General features: G+C 44.2%; 1 protein-coding gene across 4 annotated transcripts in view; it reads right to left on the bottom strand.

Moving 5' to 3' along the window:
- Positions 1 to 1,510: 1,510 nt before the first annotated feature.
- The window catches only part of ccdc85ca (coiled-coil domain containing 85C, a), a 58,247-nt gene continuing 40,786 nt past the window's right edge, over positions 1,511 to 18,971 (bottom strand). The window contains exons 2-5 of one of the 4 annotated variants that reach the window (XM_014194899.2): positions 17,644 to 17,723; positions 15,429 to 15,533; positions 6,179 to 6,370; positions 1,511 to 4,446 (exon numbers count right to left, since the gene is read on the bottom strand). In XM_014194899.2, coding sequence (XP_014050374.1) covers positions 4,357 to 4,446; positions 6,179 to 6,370; positions 15,429 to 15,533; positions 17,644 to 17,723 — 467 coding nt within the window. In that variant the 3' untranslated portion in view covers positions 1,511 to 4,356. Of the gene's footprint in view, positions 4,447 to 6,178; positions 6,371 to 8,827; positions 11,706 to 15,428; positions 15,537 to 17,643; positions 17,724 to 18,971 lie in introns of those variants that run through there. The other 3 variants (XM_014194890.2, XM_014194909.2, XM_045717690.1) reach the window with 3 other exon arrangements.

Here is an 18,971-nt window from a genome sequence, read left to right as displayed (position 1 = left end):
TCACTGTTCAAAGTCATCTGCTGCATCCAGACTCCTCAACAACACTGAAACACAGCGGGTGCATCCCAAATGGTAACCTATTCCCTAATAAGTGCACTACTTTTGACCAAGGTAAATAGGGCTCTGGTCAAATGTAGAGCACTAAATAGGGAATAAGGTAGTGCACTTATTAATACAGTATATTCTCTCCAATTAGAATGATTTTTACCCAGAATTCATGGGGATGTGTAAACGTAAATTTATACACACCCTTCTGTATAACACAAAAAAGGGTATACATTTATTATACCCCTATATAGATTGACAATGTGTCAAACTCAATTCAGATTAATTTACCAATCTGACAGCAAACCTTTAGTTCAGATTTTAGAACACAAATCCGAGAGAATGCAGCAAGTGTCTTTTAACAGTTTATAACTGCCTATTCAGACCTCAGCCTAGCCAAGAGAACTCATACAGTATATAAGACTCTTATGAGTACTCATATACATTATTCACTGGCCTTACATATGCATACAACTCAGCACAGCTATCAGACTTCATTCGTTTTACATACAACTCCTGAACCCCTATAGGTAAGATATCATATACATAGTCATATACTCTATATACAAAAGTATGTGGACACCCCTTCAAATTAGTGGATTCGTCTATTTCAGCCACACCGGTTGATGACAGGTGTATACAACTGAGCACACAGCCATGTAATCTCCATAGACAAACATTAGCAGTAGAATGGCCTTACTGAAGAGCTCAGTGACTTACAACATGGCACCGTCATAGGATGCCAACTTTCCAACAACTCAGTTCATCAAATTGCTAGAGCTGCTAGAGCTGCCCCGGTCAACTGTAAGTGCTGTTATTGTGAAGTGGAAATGTCTAGGAGCAACAACGGCTCAGCCGCGAAGTGGTAGGCCACACAAGCTCACAGAACGGGACTGCCGTGTGCTGAAGTGCGTAGCGCAAAACAATTGTCTGTCCTTGGTTGCAACACTCCAAACTCCCTCTGGAAGCAATTTCAGCACAAGAACTGTTCGTCGGGAGCTTCATGAAATAGGTTTCCATGGCCGAGCAGCCGCACACAAGCCTAAGATCAGCATGTGCAATGCCAAGCATCGGCTGGAGTGGTTTAAAGCTCGCCGCCATTGGACTCTGGAGCAGTGGAAGCGCGTTCTCTGGAGTGATGAATCACGCTTCACCAAATGGCAGTCCGACAGACGAATCTGATTCTGTGCTTGCAACTTTGTGGCAACAGTTTGTTGAAGGCCCTTTCCTGTTACAGCAATGACAATTCCCCCATGCACAAAGCAAAGTCCATATAGAAATGGTTTGTCGAGATTGGTGTGGAAGAACTTGACTGGCCTGCACAGAGCTCTGCCATCAACCCCATCGAACATCTTTGGGATGAATTGGAACGCCGACTACGAGCCAGGCCCAATCGCCCAACATCAGTGCCCAACCTCACTAATGCTCTTGTGGCTGAATGGATGCAAGTCCCCGCAGCAATGTTCCAACATCTAGTGGAAAGACTTCCCAGAAGAGTGGAGGCTGTTATAGAAGCAAAGAGGGGACCAACTCCATATTAAAGACCATGATTGTGGAATGAGATGTTCGACGAGCAGGTGTCCACATATTTTTGCTCATGTAGTGTATGTTATTACTCCTAATGACATCTGTTTGTTATATTGCTATAACTCTTAATGACATCTGTTATGTCATCTGTTGTGTCAGTCTCATGGCAATGTTATGTAGCTTATCTATTAGCCCTCACCATACAATACTGAGATAACTCAAATACACAGCAATCAGCTAGGAGGTGCCACAGAGTATAGAACACAGCTATGAAGCTTAATTTAGCTACGCAGTGGGGGAAAGGGGAAGGGGAAAGGGAAAGGGGGATACCTTGTCAATTGTACAACTGAATGTATTCAACTGAAATGTGTCTTCCGCGTTTAACCCAACCCCTCTGAATCAGAGAGGTGGGGAGGCTGCCTTAATCGATGTCCACATAATCGGCGCGTATCAGTGGATTGTACACTGAAGTGCTACTATGGAGATGACAGCTATGAGGCTTTATAGAGCAGACATAGGGACTCTAGGAGACTTCATTGTGCACAGTGATCATCTCTGAGACTTCATAGAGCACACATTGGGCCTAACACATCATAATGTACGCGCCAGCTAAGACACCTTATAAAGTATACATCGGACCCAGCTAAGAGACCTCGTATAGTATACATAGTCTCCAATGAGACTTCATAAGGTATGCTTCCTATAAGAGCTCATAGAGGAATACTTAGGACTGGTCAAAATAACAGTTGTTTTCAAAACCGTTTCAACGATTGTCATACATTAGAAATTCAGATTGTGCATTCAAAGTCCACTTCCATCTAGCAAGATCCTGACTTTCTAATCCATGATCAATCATCAGAAGCGACACTATATTATGCATGAACCAAAAGTCTTCCTCGACTTAAGGTTTCAGTTAATAGTCTGACAGGCTAAGCTTTCAAGCCTGGTCCGAGAACTGTTTGTCCTTTGCCAACTCCATTGCAGCCATTGTCAAGCCCTGTATGGCTCAGTTGGTAGAACATGGTGCTTGCAACAACAGGGTTGTGAGTTTGATTCCCACAGGGGACCCGTATGAGAAAATGTATGAACTCACTACTGTAAGTTGCTCTGTAAGTTGCTCTGGAAAAGAGTGCCTGCTACATGACTAAAATGTAACATTTTTGGCATAACAATTCTAGGAGTTGGCAGGACAGCATAAACAGACCCTACCCAGGCTATAAGCTTTCTGCCTGGGAGGAAACCTTTGAAACACAGGGTATGAAACTGATCTCAGTGTTCCACTTTCTGTACTTAGTTACAATGTGTGCATCCGAAATGGCACCCTAATGCCTATATAGTGTTGGTATAGGGAATAGGGTTCCACTTGAGGCGCAAACAAACATGGTCTTCAATTATAACTTTTTTTAAACAGGGCTATATTTTATTACACATAACGGACTTGGTGCTAGAATTTAGTTAAACACTTTGAAATAAATTCTGTCTACACTTGAACACATACTTCTTGCTCAGGCAAAAGGGGGACTACACTATTAAACAGTAGGCTAGAGCAGCTAGGTTTCAAGTCATATAAACCTATGGCTTGTGACTATACACCAAAGGAAATTACATCAGAACATTTCCAGGATTTTTCCTCATATTAAAAGTAGGTTGTCAGCAGTTGTCAGTCAGTTGCCTGTGGAGAAGTCATGGAAGCAAAGTCAAGAACAGAACAGGGCCTGTAGTAGAATAGTCCGTCCTAGAGTGGTTGTCAGTCTTGAACACTTGGTAGGTGAACATTTACAAACACAAAAAGAGACATTGGGTGGAGATGGTGTTGGACTCTAGCTCAGTACTGTAGTGACTGGTTGGGACTGTCAGGTGTAGTACTGTAGAACAGGTCACAGGTATAGTAGCTCAGTACTGTAGTGACTGGTTGGGACTGTCAGGTGTAGTACTGTAGAACAGGTCACAGGTATAGTAGCTCAGTACTGTAGTGACTGGTTGGGACTGTCAGGTGTAGTACTGTAGAACAGGTCACAGGTATAGTAGCTCAGTACTGTAGTGACTGGTTGGGACTGTCAGGTGTAGTACTGTAGAACAGGTCACAGGTATAGTAGCTCAGTACTGTAGTGACTGGTTGGGACTGTCAGGTGTAGTACTGTAGAACAGGTCACAGGTATAGTAGCTCAGTACTGTAGTGTCTGGTTGGGATGGCAGGTGTAGTACTGTAGAACAGGTCACAGGTATAGTAGCTCAGTACTGTAGTGACTGGTTGTGAGGTTGTAAGGGGCAGTTTAGTTGGTAATTCATGCTTCATGCCCCTATCCTCCCCTCATCTTCCTCTTCTTTAAAAACACACCATAACTGTCAACTGACGGTGGCCATTCAACATTTAGAATAGTCAGGCATTGAACAGAAAATGAAGTCAGATGTTCTGTTGTGCTGTGGAGGCGATAGGACGGCCACCCGCTGTTTCCAAAAGCGTTCGTCGCCACGGTCTGTTTTGCCCTAATCTGAAATTGTTTGTAGCCACTACCCAGGTCAGGTCACCATTCCAATATCCACCAGGGCATGAGGTTAAGGGAGGCTAAAGATGGATATCACAGATGCAGAGGCAGTGGGCTGGGTTTAGGTTAGGGGCTGTCTGGATCATCTAGCCACGGTCATAGTGCTGAGAGAGTAGGAGAGGGTCATTTGAGATGTGCCCCTTTGTCCAGTCAGTGCTGAGGATCCATTGTTGTTGTTGTTTATTTATTTGTCTGTCCGTTTGTCTCGTTTGAGTGCTGGTTAATGTCGTCCTAGGGACTACAAAGGCCCTTTGAACTGGTTCCCAGAGAGATGCTGGCGGATTGAAGGCTTGGAGCCCGCAGCGTCACCCAGTTTACGCCACACCACCTGAGAACACAACACAGGACAGGAAACACTGTTACACAACACTGTCATACAATGGATATACTACAGTATATCCAGCCCTTTAAGATGAGTGAGGGTCTCTAGAAATGCCAGGTGGTAGGGACATTTAGTACTAATTATACTAATAAGGTTTGAAAACACTGTTATATAAAGCTTTTTATTGTCGAACATTTTATTATGACCTGTGTGTTGTTGGGGTCTACAAAGGGAGGTCACAGAGACTGGAATCCATCAATCCAGCCAGCCAATAACAGTCTACCAAAATGTATGTTCCACATAATCTGAGCACACAATGCAACCTTAGGGACAAAACAAAAGTTGTAAAACACATAACTCCCAACTCCAAGATGGACCATGTAACATAGACCTCACCAGGATGTTGGTGTATTAATCTCTTTATGGTTGATGGGATACTTGACTGTAAATAGTTGCGTTGTGCCTCCATGTGCTCTGTGTCTCTTCCATGTACAGAGCTCTGTCCGGAAAAACCAACAGGCATCACTTAGTGCTGAAAGACTAGAAGGGCCTGGGGTCGTCCCTGCAAGAAAAGTGTCATCACACAGTGTCACGCCCTGACCATAGAGAGCCTTTTATTCTCTATGTTGGTGAGGTCGGGGTGTGACTAGGGTGGGTAATCTAGGTTGTTTTATTTCTATGTTGGCCTGGTATGGTTCCCAATCAGAGGCAGCCGGTTATAGTTGTCTCTGATTGGGGATCATATTTTGGCAGCCATTTCCCCACTGTGTTTTGTGGGATCTTGTTTTGTTTATGTGCAGTTGCCTGTGAGCACTTCACTTGCTTCACGTTTCGTTTGTTCGTTTATTGTTTTGTATTTGCTGAAGTTTCACTTTGTAATAAAGATGTGGAACGCTACGTACGCTGCGCCTTGGTCCAGTTCTTACGACGATCGTGACACACGGGTCCCAGAGTACCCCACTCCACTGTCTCAGGCTGTATGGTTGTGGCCCAAATGATAACCTATTCCTTTAATATTACACTAACCCTATCGGCTCTAGTCAAAAGTAGTGCACTATCAAGGAAATAGAATGCCATTTTGAGCCTACATTTGTGGGGGTGGACTGAGGATGTGATGTTGAGATGAGAGAATGGGGAGGGGCCTGTAGCTTCTATCCCATAGTCCTATCCTCCTAGCCTTCCAATCCTATCCTGTCCTATCCTGGCCTATCCTAGGCCTGGGAGGTGTATATAGCACGGAGAATAGAACTCGGAGGCTTAAAAGGCCTCAATAGGAGCTTCCATTGTTTCTCCCAGTGAAGTTATTTTAATTGTGCAGACAAGTGTGTCGTTAACACTACGGCTCCTTTATGGGAGCCTCCAATTAAAGCAGGGGGAAGCCAGGGGGTGAGAGGGGGAGGAGAGGTGAGAGGGAGGGAGGAGGGAGGGAGGGAGGGTAATTGTGCAATAATTTAAACACTGCCCTCCGTCAAAGCGATGGCATGCTTGTGATTCTGACAGGCAAACAAACAGAAATGGGGAGAGAGAGAGAGAGAGAGAGAGAGAGAGAGAGAGAGAGAGAGGAAGCTGCAACTCGACAGTCCCCTCGTATCTTCATCAAGCTCTCATTATTAGCTTTTTGGGATAGGAGAGGGAGAGAGGAAGAGAGACGAAAGGAAACGAGTGAGGGAGAGAGAGAGTAAAAGTGAGAGGGGGCGAGAGAGGTCGTGTGGGAGGGAGGGAGGAGAGAGTTCCTTACGTTACACATCTCCCTGACGATGGCCTTCTCCTTCTCACTGAGGTCCTTGTCGTAGTCTTCAGGGATCTTCTTCTCCAGGTTCTCATGGACCTCCAGCACCTTCATGGCATGGACCACAGCCTCGGGCTTCTGGCCCACAGGGAGGTAGTCTGCTGGGGGGGACGGCTCACCACTAGGGGTCCTACCGGAGCCCTGGGGAGAGATGGTCAGAGTGGTCACACACATACTTTATTTTCAGAGATGTGAGCAATCTAAATTAATCCCCCCACCTCCCTTCTCTCTCTCCCTGGGGAACTATAGTTCACCAACCCAGACCCCTAAAGGAGGCTAAATCCCTGGTTTAATCAGCTCATTACAACTTTCATCTCCCCTGGTCTTTCCTGACCCTGGTCAAACTCTCTACTCTCCTGTGTCTCTCCATCTCTGGGTCACAGCTAATGCAAAAAGAGGTCGTTGAGAGACAGGAGGAGGGGCCCTATCTATCCCAGCTCTATCCTATTCATTCCCAGCTCTCACTGTCCAAGCACTTAGTTATCCCCATCTCTGGTTCTATCCCAGCTTTGCTCAGTCACAGCCTTTTGAGCACCACTCTAGCGTTAAATCCTCAACCATCCCAACCAACATTCCATCACCGGTCCCCCTGAGCAGAGAGAGAGAGGGATAAAGGAATATAGGGATAAAGGGAGAGAGAGAGAGAGAGAGAGAGAGAGAGAGAGAAAAGAGAGGGAAAGAGAGATCGATAGAGAGAGAGAGAGACAGAGAGATAGAGAAGAGAGAGCATGAAGAGGAAGAGTGTGACCAGAGTGTGAGCGACACACATAAAGCTGAGAGTGCAATAACAACAGGCCCATAGTCAATGGTGTAGAGGCATTATGGAAGAGGAGGGAAGTGAACCTGATCGGGCTGCCAGTCTAACATTACACAGTTGGTATCAATACGCAGTATCAATACTCAGAGAACACCGACACAGACACACCATACTTATGTGCGTCCCAAATGGCACCCTATTCCCTGTATAGTGCACTACTTTTGACATGGGCCCATATGACTCTGGTCAAAAGTAGTGCACTATGTAGGGTAGTGTTTCCCAACCCTGGTCCTCGAGTAACCCCAACAATACACATTGTTGTTGTAGCCCTGGATAAACACACCTCATTCAGCTCATTGAGGGCTTGATGATTAGTTGACAAGTTGATTCAGGTGTGCTTGTCCAAGGTTACAATACAAATGTTTACTGTTAGGGGTACTGGAGGAACACCAGGGTTGGGACACACTGATGAAGGGAATAGAGTGCCATTTGGGACGTAGCCTGAGCAAAGATGATAAGAAAGTCTAAAAGAAAACATAAAGAGAGGCTCTAAAGGACAAATATTTTCAACCAACAATTTTTACAACATAGAGAATCACTGCTTCTGCGTCAGAAACAACTTTGATTGACTTTGAAATTTGATTGATTGCTCTCTGTTATGTGAGAAAGTCGTGACTTTGACATTTGATTGATTGCTCTCTGTTATGTGAGAAAGTCGTGACTTTGCCATTTGATTGATTGCTCTCTGTTATGTGAGAAAGTCGTGACTTTGACATTTGATTGATTGCTCTCTTGCTATGTGAGAAAGTCGTGACTTTGACATTTGATTGATTGCTCTCTGTTATGTGAGAAAGTCGTGACTTTGACATTTGATTGATTGCTCTCTGTTATGTGAGAAAGTCGTGACTTTGACATTTGATTGATTGCTCTCTTGCTATGTGAGAAAGTCGTGACTTTGCCTCAGTCAGTGCTACAGAGGTGGGATCACGATCGCTGGGCAAATGTTTTCTTGTGACGGATGTATGGGTATGTATGGGATGGGGGCGACCCCTCTACAATTTCAACGTCTAGTTTTGATTTACATTTGGTGTAATCAATTTAAAATTTCACCATGTCATTGGATTTCGGGTTTAAAGTTGGGTGAAAAGAATGTTGATTACTTTTTTCAAATCCAAATACGTTTTTTCAAGATGACACAACCTCATCACAATGATCAATTAATTTTTTTTATGACGTGGAAACAACATTGATTCAACCGGTGGGCTCTCTCTCTACCCATCATAGGTAGCCCCTGGCAACACGTATTGAAGTAACACACAAGTTATGTCAAACAATAAGCAAATATGAAGAATAATATAAAGAATAATAGTACAAATATTTGGAGCACCTTAAATGAAATTTTGGTCAAAAAGGCGAACTCAGCTCCATCCTTCATTGAATCAGATGGTTCATTCATCACAAAACACACTTATATTGCCAACTACTTTAATGATTCTTTCATTGGCAACATTTGCATGACATGCCAACAACAAACTCTGAACCAGCACATCCATTCATAACAGACCAACTTATGAAAGATATGCATTCTCATTTGAATTCCGTAAAGGGAGTGTGGAAGAGGTGAACAAATTACAATGACAAGGCACCTGGGTCTGACAACTTGGATAGAAAATGACTGAGGATGATAGCGGACTGTATTGCCACTCCTATTGGCCATCTCTTCAATCTAAGCCTACAGGAAAGTGTGTGCCCTCAGGCCTGGAGGGAAGCAAAAGTCATTCCGCTACCCAAGAATAGCAAAGCACCCTTTACTGGCTCAAACAGCCCACTAATCAGTCTGCTACCAACCCTTAGTAAACTTTAGATTTTTTTTTGTGTTTGACAAGATACAAAGATATTTCACAGTAAACAAATTACCAACTGACTTTTAGCATGCTTACAGTATAGGAATGGGCACTCACCATGTACCGTACTTACAGAAAGGACTGATGATTGGCTGACAGAAATGTATAATAAAAAGATTGTGGGAGCTGTTTTGTTAGACTTCAGTGCAGCTTTTGACATTATTGATCATAATCTGCTGCTGGAAAAACGTATGTGTTATGGCTTTACACCCCCTGCTATATTGTGGATTGAGAGTGACCTGTCTAACAGAACACAGAGAGTGTTCTTTAATGGAAGCCTTTCAAACATACTCCAGGTAGAGTCGGGCATTCCCCAGGATAGTTGCCTAGGCCCCTTACTTTTTTCAATCTTTACTAATGACCTGCCATTGGCATTGAGTAAAGTCTGTGTGTCTATGTATACTGATGACTCCACATTATACACATCAGCTACCCACAGCAAGTGAAATCACTGCAACACTTAACAAAGAGCTGAAGTCAGTTTTAGAATGGGTGGCAAGTAATAAGCTAGTGCTAAACATTTCAAAACTAAAAACATTGTATTTGGGACAAACTATTCACTAAACCCTACACCTCAACTAAATCCTGTAATAAATAATGTGGAAATTGAGCAAGTTGAGGTGACTAAACTGCTTGGTGTAACCCTGGATTATAAACTGTCATGGTCAAAACATATTGACACAACGGTAGCTAAGATGGGGAGAGGTCTGTCTGTAATAAAGAGCTGCTCTCCTTTCTTCACATCGCTATCAACAAAACAGGTCCTACAGGCCCTAGTTTTATCGCACCTGGACTTCTGCCCAGTCATACGGTCATGGGCCACAAAGAGAGACATAAGCAATAAAGCAGCACGGCTGGCCCTTAAATGTACTCTGAGAGCCAACATCAATGGCATGCATGTCAACCTCTCCTGGATCAAAGTAGAGGAGAGATTGATTGCATCACTACTTGTCTTTGTGAGAGATGCTGAAAGCACTGAGCTGTCTGTTCAAATGACTAGCACACAGCTCAGACACCCATGCAAAACCCACAAGACATGCCACCAGGGGTCTCTTCACAGTCCCCATGTCCAGAACAGACTCTGGGAAATGCATAGTACAACACAGAGCCATGACTACATGGAACTTTATTCCCCATCAAGTATCTCATGCAAGAAGTTAAATCTGATTTAAAAAAAACTATAAAACTACACGGACTGTGAAGAGACACACACACCCAGGCACACACTCACGCATACGCACACACACGCTAGCACACGCACTCTACATACACGCACATTGTAATACTATCGTATGATGCTATTATGCATTTTGTATTGTAGATATATGTATTGGTGTAACAATGTTATATGATGTACTGTTTTATTTGAGTTTTTTTGTGTGCTGTATGTGCCTTAATGTGTTTGGACTCCAGGAAGAGTAGCTGCTGCCTTGTTAGCAGCTGATGGGGATCACAACAACAGAAAATCCACCCACAATATAAAGTGAATATCAGGCCATGTCATTGGCTGTGTGACATGACATGAGAGAGAGAGAGCCAGCAGCATACCACCCTGCAGAGATGTTAACCCTGGTGTCCTGGCTACATTTCCAATCAGGCCCTTATTCCATCATGGCCACCTAATCATCCCCAGCTTCCAATTGGCTCAGTCATCCCCTCTCCTCCACCCTGTAACTATTCTCCAGGTCGTTGCTGTAAATTAAAATGTGTTTTCCGTCAACTTACCTGGTTAAATAAGAGAGAGAGAGAGAGAGAGAGAGAGAGAGAGAGAGAGAGATGTTGCATTATTCAAAGCATCACCTCCTGTGTGTTTGAAGTGAGAGTTCAAAGTCATGCTAATCAGGATAGGAGTCTAGAGTATGTATGTCTCTCACTCCAGAACACACACACACACACACACACACACACACACACACACACATACACACAGGCTGTATCCCACGCCACACACTATTAATTGTTTTCTCCTTCCTGTGGATGAAGAGTACCTGAGTGGTTAGTGGTTACCATGACAACTCTAGATGTCTTTTATCATGACCAATCAGAATACTGATTAGCTAAACAAGACTCTCCTCTTTTTCTTCTCCTCTCTCTCCTTATTATCTCTATTCTCTCTCCCTCTCCTCTCTTTCTCTCTCTATACCCTCTCTCCCCACCTCTCTCCTTTAGTCTCTTTTCCTTCCTTCCTCACATCTCTCCTCTCCTTCCCAATCTCATATGCACTCTCCCTACCCTATTCTCCTCTCCCTCCCCCTGTTCTCCTCTCCATGCCAAGGTGAGAGCTGGAAAGGAGGATGAACATTTCAGACATAAGGGATGTCCAGGGCTGGCTCCAGGCATAAGGGATGTCCGGGGCTGGCTCCAGGCATAAGGGATGTCCGGGGCTGGCTCAAGGCATAAAGCGATATAAGCGGTCGCTTAGATATCCAGGCTGCTAGGTTTTATTTAAAGAAAATGTGGGGTCCCAACTTCCTGTTGAGAGTTAGAATAATAGAATACACAAGGTGCAAGGTTGAAATTTGGTTGTTCATCAGAAATTATCTTCACCCCATGGCAAAATGGGTAGAATTACAGGAAATTAGCTTTAAAACTGCAAATATATATATATATTCCTCATGGCGAAATGAGCAGAATTTTATGATTTTTTAGATAACATTGAGAAATGTTCTCTACACCCTGTGGCAAAATGTCTACAACTGCAGAAAAATTGCTTAAACCTGAAAGTTTCTCTCCACTGACAAGAGCAGGGCCGGGGGGGGGGCGATGTCCTCTGGTTAGACACGGAACCAATAGAGAGACAGGTGACGTCTCAGGGCTGTGAAAGAGAGAGCGAGAGAGAGGTGGAGACAAGAGGGAGGTAGGTGGCAATAAGGAAAAAGAGAGAGCTTGAGTGGAATGGAAGAAAGACTGGATTTGAGACAGAGAGGGGTGGTGAAAACTAGGGGGAATATAACATTTGACATTTAGCTGACGCTCTTATCCAGAGCGACTTACAGTTGTGAATGCATACATTTCATAATTATTTTTTTTTTTGCATACTGGTCCCCCATGGGAATCGAACCCACAACCCTGGCATTGCAAACACCATGCTCTACCAACTGAGCCACACGGGACCACTATATAAGAGAGTGAGAGAGAGAGAGACTCCAGATTCAGTCTCCAGCTCAAGGCTGGGTTAGAGAATCAAAGACAGATAAACAGTGTGAGGGGGGTGGAAGTTAGGGTTAACATGAGGTATTGTTGTTTTAAGGTCTTCTTTAGTACTCAGGGTTATTGGGTAAAGTCTGAGTTCTGTTTACATTAAAGACCTGAGGTTATTGTCTCTTAACTCTTAGACTCAGGGTGGAATATGAGAGGCAGGACTGGAGTAAAGGTGCATATTACTGGAGGCTGACATTCAATACTGGAAAGTGTGATCATACACCTTGAAATGTGGAGGAGCTGGAGAGGGTTTGAAACTGAAGTGTGTGTAAGTCCAGTTCAAAGCAGGTCTGTGAAGTGATACTGAGGTCAGCCACAGACCAGCTCATTTCTGGAGAGAGAAAATGTTCATTGGTAGCACTGGTGCTCCAAACTTACAAAAGTTAGGAGCACCACATAAAATCTAAGAGTACCAGAAATATTTTTTCATTGATTCAGATATAGCCTACATTGGGCCTATATGAATCCTAGTTACTTTTGAAGCACATCTCATGAAAAATATATCACTTTTCCTTTCCTTTCCGTGCCACCAAGTGTTTTTTTATTCTTATTTTTTCATTTTTTTATTGGATATTAAAACATACAATCTACCTGTAGTGAAGCCACTGAACATTTACATTACATTCAGTCATCTAACAGACTTGCATCCAGAGCGACCCACAGGAGCAACCAGGGTCAAGCACGCCGACAGATCTCCCACCAAGTCAAAACGGGGACCTGAACCAGCGACCCATCAGTCACCGGCCCAAGCACCCAACCGCCAGGCCACCAACCCACCAGGATCCCCCCACAGTTCCCCAAGAGCTGCCCCTCAAGCACCCAAGTGTTTGCATATACAGGTAAAGTTAGTAGAGCTGCACAGTATTGCCAAAAAATTGAATTGTGATTTTTCATCCAAATATTGCGATTTGACTTGCAATATAGATAAAAACACTTTGGTGAACTGTTGGAATGATTATTCTAATTCTATGGTTGTTGTTGTTTGTAGGTAGGAGTTATGACAGGGTAGGAACAAAAGTGTTGATAAGTGTTTCCCAGGGGACCCTAGTGATGTTTGAACAGATGTTACATTTAGGCAAAAATTGTAGTAAGTTGCACAAACAACGTGCTGATCTACACCACCAGCATTTAGCTAGTTAGCGAATAGCATTAGCATAATGTTTGAAACATGCCAGCTTCCTTAGACTAACTAACATTTTGCAGAGATAACGATACACAAACGAATAGTATAATAAAGAAAAATAACTGGATTCATATTTAGAAGAAATGTGGAAAGCAGTATCGTTCTTGTTTTGGAAGACGATACACTATATAAACAAAAGTAAGTGGACACCCCTTGAAATTAGTGGATTCAGCTATTTCAGCTACACCCATTGCTGACAGGTGTATAAAATCGAGCACATCTCCCGAGTGGCGCAGTGGTCTAAGGCACTGCATCGTAGTGCTAGCTGTGCCACTAGAGATCCAGGTTCTTGTCCAGGCTCTGTCGCAGCCGGCCGCGACCCGGGAGACCCATGGGGCGGCGTACAATTGGCCCAGCGTCGTTCGGGTTAAGGGAGGGTCTGGCCGGCAGGGATGTTCTTGTCCCATCGCGTACTAGCGACTCCTGTGGCAGGCCGTGCGCAATGCACGCTGACACAGTCACCAGGTGTACGGTGTTTCCTCTGACATATTGGAGTGGCTGACTTCTGGGTTAAGTGGGCATTGTGTCAAGAACCAGTGTGGCTTGGCTGGGTTGTGTTTCGGAGGACGCACGGCCTCGACCTTCATCTCTCCTGAGTTTGTACGGGAGTTGCAGTGATGGGACAAGACTGTAACTGCCAATTGGATACCATGAAATTGGGGTAAAAAAAAATATATATTTATAAATAAATAAATAAAATTGAGCACACAGCCATGCACACAGCTCAGTGACTTGCAACATGGCACAGTCATAGGATGCTAACTTTCCAACAAGTCAGTTCGTCAAATTTCTGCCCTGCTAGAGCTGCCCCGGTCAACTGTAAGTGCTGTTATTGTGAAGTGGAAACGTCTAGGAGCAACAACGGCTCAGCCGCAAGTGGAAGGCCACACAAGTTCACAGAACGGGACCACCGACTGCTGTAGCGCGTAGCGTGTAACACTCACTACCGAGTTCCAAACTGCCTCTAGAAGTAACGTCAGCACAAGAACTGTTCATTGGGAGCTTCATAAAATGGGTTTCCATGGGGGAGCAGCCGCACACAAGCCTAAGATTACCATGTGCCACGCCAAGCGTCAGCTGGAGTGGTGTAAAGCTTGTCGTTATTGGACTCTGGAGCAGTGGAAATGCGTTCTCTGGAGTGATGAATCACGCTTCACCATCTGGCAGTCCGATGGACGAATCTGGGTTTGGCGGATGCTACTAGAACGCTACCTGCCTGAATGCATAGTGCCAACTGTAAACTTTGGTGGAGGATGAATAATGGTCTGAGGCTGTTTTTCATGGTTCGGGCTAGGCCCCTTAGTTCCAGTGAAGGGAAATCTTGCAGCTGCAGCACACAATAACCTTCTAGACGATTCTGTGCTTCCAACTTAACTTTGTGGCAACAGTTTGGGTAAGGCCCTTTCCTGTTTCAGCATGACAATGGCCCCATGTACAAAGCGAGGTCCATACAGAAATGGTTTGTTGAGATTGGTGTGGAAGAACTTGACTGGCCTGCACAGAGCCCTAACATCAACCCCATCGAACACCTTTGGAATGAATTGGAACGCTGACTGCGAGCCAGCCCTCGTTGCCCAACAACAGTGCCCGACCTCACTAATGTTCTTGTAGCTGAGCGGAAGCAAGTCCCCGCAGCAAAGTTCCAACATCGAGTGGAAAGCCTTCCCAGAAGAGTAGAGGCTGTTATAGCAGCAAAGGGGGGACCAATTCCATATTAATGACCATGATTTTGGAATGAGATGTTCGACGAGCAGGTGTCCACATACTTTTGGCCATGTAGTGTATGTGTTGAGTGCATGAATTGACAGCATGCTTAGAGAATAAACAGCGTGGAGGAACTGTGTGCTGCCTGCTTGAGTGACAGCGGGCGGGGCTTGGTGTGTGTGGCCCAGGAACTGGAAGTACGCAGTCATGGAGGGAGAGAGAGGACTCTATGACACCGGGAGGCTGCGGTAAAGCAATTTTTTTTCTAGCTGCACTGGTGATCCCAAATTAAAACTGCAGGTCGCCAGCAGAATATTTTGTTGCATATGCGACCAAATTGGTCGCACTTTAGATCCCCTGACACACACACACACACACACACACACACACACACACACACACACACACACACACACACACACCAGGAGTGGTTTAGCAAACTATACGTACATTCTGCATGGCATCCTGCTGGTACTGTGTGAGAGAGGAGAGCTGAGACTCAGAGTGGTAGAGAGACAGACCCTTCCTCAGACTGTTCAGATCACCACTGTTAGCCTGCTGAATGACAGACAGAGCGAGAGAGAGAGAGAGAGAGAGAGAGAGAGAGAGAGAGAGAGAGAGAAAGAAAGAAAGAGAGAACATTTAGAGGAAAAGTGCACACAGAAGGCAAAGAACAGAATATGTGCTGCCGATCTCCTCTGGACAAGAGATAGAAGCACAAGCGTAGTAGTTGAGAGGCTTGATGCTCAGGATTGTCAACGGGCCATTTAAGGCCACCTTGTAGTTGTGAGTTCAGCCAGTTCAGTTCATTTATACCCTATATATCAGTGAAAATGGCCAGCGTGTGTTTTGAATCCTCCTGTCTGGCATACAGTAAATGGCATCCCTCTGCCTCAGGTCACTGTGACATTAGATGGGACCAAAAAGTCAATGAACATTCCCTCCTGCCTTTACATATGTCACAAATCTGTGTCGGTCTCACTGGACAAGGTAATACAACAGAGACAAGACAGATTTTAGTAGATAAATAAAATAAGATAAAACTGTATAGCAGGCTTTGGAGGGGTATGACCTCTTTCTATGTGCGTGTGTGAGGTCATTACGATGAGCTCACTCTAAACCGTGTGTTTTTAATCAGTGATTTTACTGCTTGAAGACATCCTTTGCGTTTAGTTTTCCTTTCACTCATCTCATTCATTGCTTCTGGTTTGCTTTGACTTCTTTCATTTATTGTTTTAATTTGAAATGTGTTGGGATTTTAAATGCGCTTAAAATAAAGTTTGGTTGATCTAGATTCCACAGCGTCTATTTTACCCTCTGGGCCACGTAAGGAAAGCAAACCAGGCATTTCATTTGATTCGGACATCGGTATCTGTTCAGTGTTATTTTGCATTTATCTGACGCGAACAGCAACCCTTCAGTTCAGCTCGAGAAAAAAAAAAACACACACACATGCACACACACCTTATGGTTCGACTCCCTGACTGGTCTGTGCTACCTGCTACCCTGAGGGATGGATTTTGTGTTCTTTTTCAGTGTTCTATGTTCTCTTTGTGTGGAGTGCAGAAGAAGGGATCGACATGTTGCCACCCCAACACACAGAGCGGTAGCGTGTCGTCTTTGGGGCCGTTGGAGCAGCACAAAAGCCCCGTGTAAATCCCTTTTTTTGGAGTGTGTTTGTGTCACTGCACGGACCTTCTCTCTCAGTCTCTCGCTCTGTTCTGATTGGTGTTGTGTGCTTACAGCTCATATGGGATTGGCTCAGTGGGATTACAGTATCGTCCCCATAGTGAAGCCTGTTGTAATCATAGAGCTGTATATATGGGGATATGTCTACATCAACAGGACACTCATAACTGAATCCCAAATGACACCCTATTCCCTAGTAGGTGCACTATTGGCCAGGGCCAATTGGGTGGCATTTGGGACACATCCTACAGTTCTAGCTGATGCCATAATGATGCTCTCTCTGGTTGTTACAATGTTAGTAAAACTCTGCACTAACTCTGCACTCCCTTCTACTCTAGTGTGTATGTGTGCATTCATGTGTGTGTGTGTGTGTGTGTGTGTGTGTGTGTGTGTGTGTGTGTGTGTGTGTGTGTGTGTGTGTGTGTGTGTGTGTGTGTGTGTGTGTGTGTTCTAGGATCTCCCAGTAGAGGGTAGAGATACTGAGAATCGGTTTGTCTGTGTGTGTGTGTGTTGTTGCTCTTCACCGATTCCTTTCGTGTGAAATCAGACAGCAGACAGAATGACAATGAGAAGCCATGAAACATTCAGTCCATGTGTGATTTCTCCTGCCCTCCCATTATTTTAACCCAATCCATTATTGAAGACCACTTTCCCTGTGATACTGAATTATTCAATTAACCCTATCATCCCAGCAGGTAGAATCTCTCTCTCTCTCCTCCCCATCTCCCCTGTGTACTCGATTACTCTGCAATATTTAGCTTTCGCTATTCGCTCTCTTTCATCTCTCACATTCTCTATTTATACTTTGAAAAATACACTCTCTGCTGCTTCCTCTGTCTCTCCCACGAGAGAGCTTGGGTTTGAGAAAGTGAGAGGGGGAGAAAGTAAGAGAGAGACAGAGGGCGAAGAGAGAGAAAAATATCAACGGAGTGGTGATGGTTTTCACCATGGTAATAAGACAGCTGCAGTGTTTTACCTGTGATAGCAGCTGCTTGTTGTCATCCTCTAGGATGCTGACCTTGGTCTCCAGTTGCCTGATGTAGTTTGAAGATGGATCTGGAAGAAAAAGAAGAAGAGAAAACATAATGTAAAAGATTGTCAGTCAGTGTCCCAAATAGCACCCTCTTCCCAATATACTGTTAGTGCACTACTTTTGAACAGGCTCCATATATAGATATATATACAGTGAGGGAAAAAATTATTTTGATCCCCTGCTGATTTTGTACGTTTGCCCACTGGCAAAGAAATGATCAGTCTATAATTTTAATGGTAGGTTTATTTGAACAGTGAGAGACAGAATAACAAAAAAATCCAGAAAAACGCATTTCAAAAATGTTATAAATTGATTTGCATTTTAAATGAGGGAAATAAGTATTTGACCCCCTCTCAATCAGAAAGATTTCTGGCTCCCAGGTGTCTTTTATACAGGCAACGAGCTGAGATTAGGAGCACACTCTTAAAGGGAGTGCTCATAATCTCAGTTAATCTCAGACACCTGTCCACAGAAGCAATCAATCAATCAGATTCCCAACTCTCCACCATGGCCAAGACCAAAGAGCTCTCCAAGGATGTCAGGGACAAGATTGTAAACCTACACAAGGCTGGAATGGGCTACAAGACCATCGCCAAGCAGCTTGGTGAGAAGGTGACAACAGTTGGTGCGATTATTCGCAAATGGAAGTAACACAAAAGAACTGTCAATCTCCCTCGGCCTGGGGCTCCATGCAAGATCTCACCTCGTGGAGTTGCAATGATCATGAAAACGGTGAGGAATCAGCCCAGAACTACACGGGAGCAGGGGCGAAAATCTGATATCAACTTTGGAGGGGACAATTACATGAAATTTTCTCAAGAGCAATTCCTGAGGGGGACACCAAAAGTAGTGCTGTAACACATAGCCTACATTGTAATATGGTAAATGTATATTGAGGAACCAAAGAAATAAGGTGTTTGCCGTACTCCTAACTACCGGTACCCAAAACTACACAACTAATCACAACAGCAATACCATTGCCTTTAACAAATCTTAGTTCAGTCACCAGTTTAAGTTGAGAGTGGGGGTATCCATGGCATTTTCCAATTATGTTCCTATTTTACAAGTTAAAAAAATTGAGAACCTTTCATAATGTTGCCAAACAAAGACTCAACAAACTTACCTGAGACTCCCTGTCTCTGCCAGTTCCCCTGCATATCTGTCCCCAACTCTGCTGTCTGTGTGCCATCTGTTGCCTGCTCTGCCTAATGACATCATTGTGAAACATTTACATTAGAATTTCATTTCTTTCTTATGAACATTTTATCAAC

The sequence above is a fragment of the Salmo salar genome, chromosome ssa01 (genome assembly GCF_905237065.1).
Source record: "Salmo salar chromosome ssa01, Ssal_v3.1, whole genome shotgun sequence".
Lineage (NCBI taxonomy): Eukaryota > Metazoa > Chordata > Actinopteri > Salmoniformes > Salmonidae > Salmo > Salmo salar.
The sequence above is the reverse complement of the archived record's forward strand: the minus strand, read 5'-3'. Positions and strand labels throughout refer to the sequence as shown.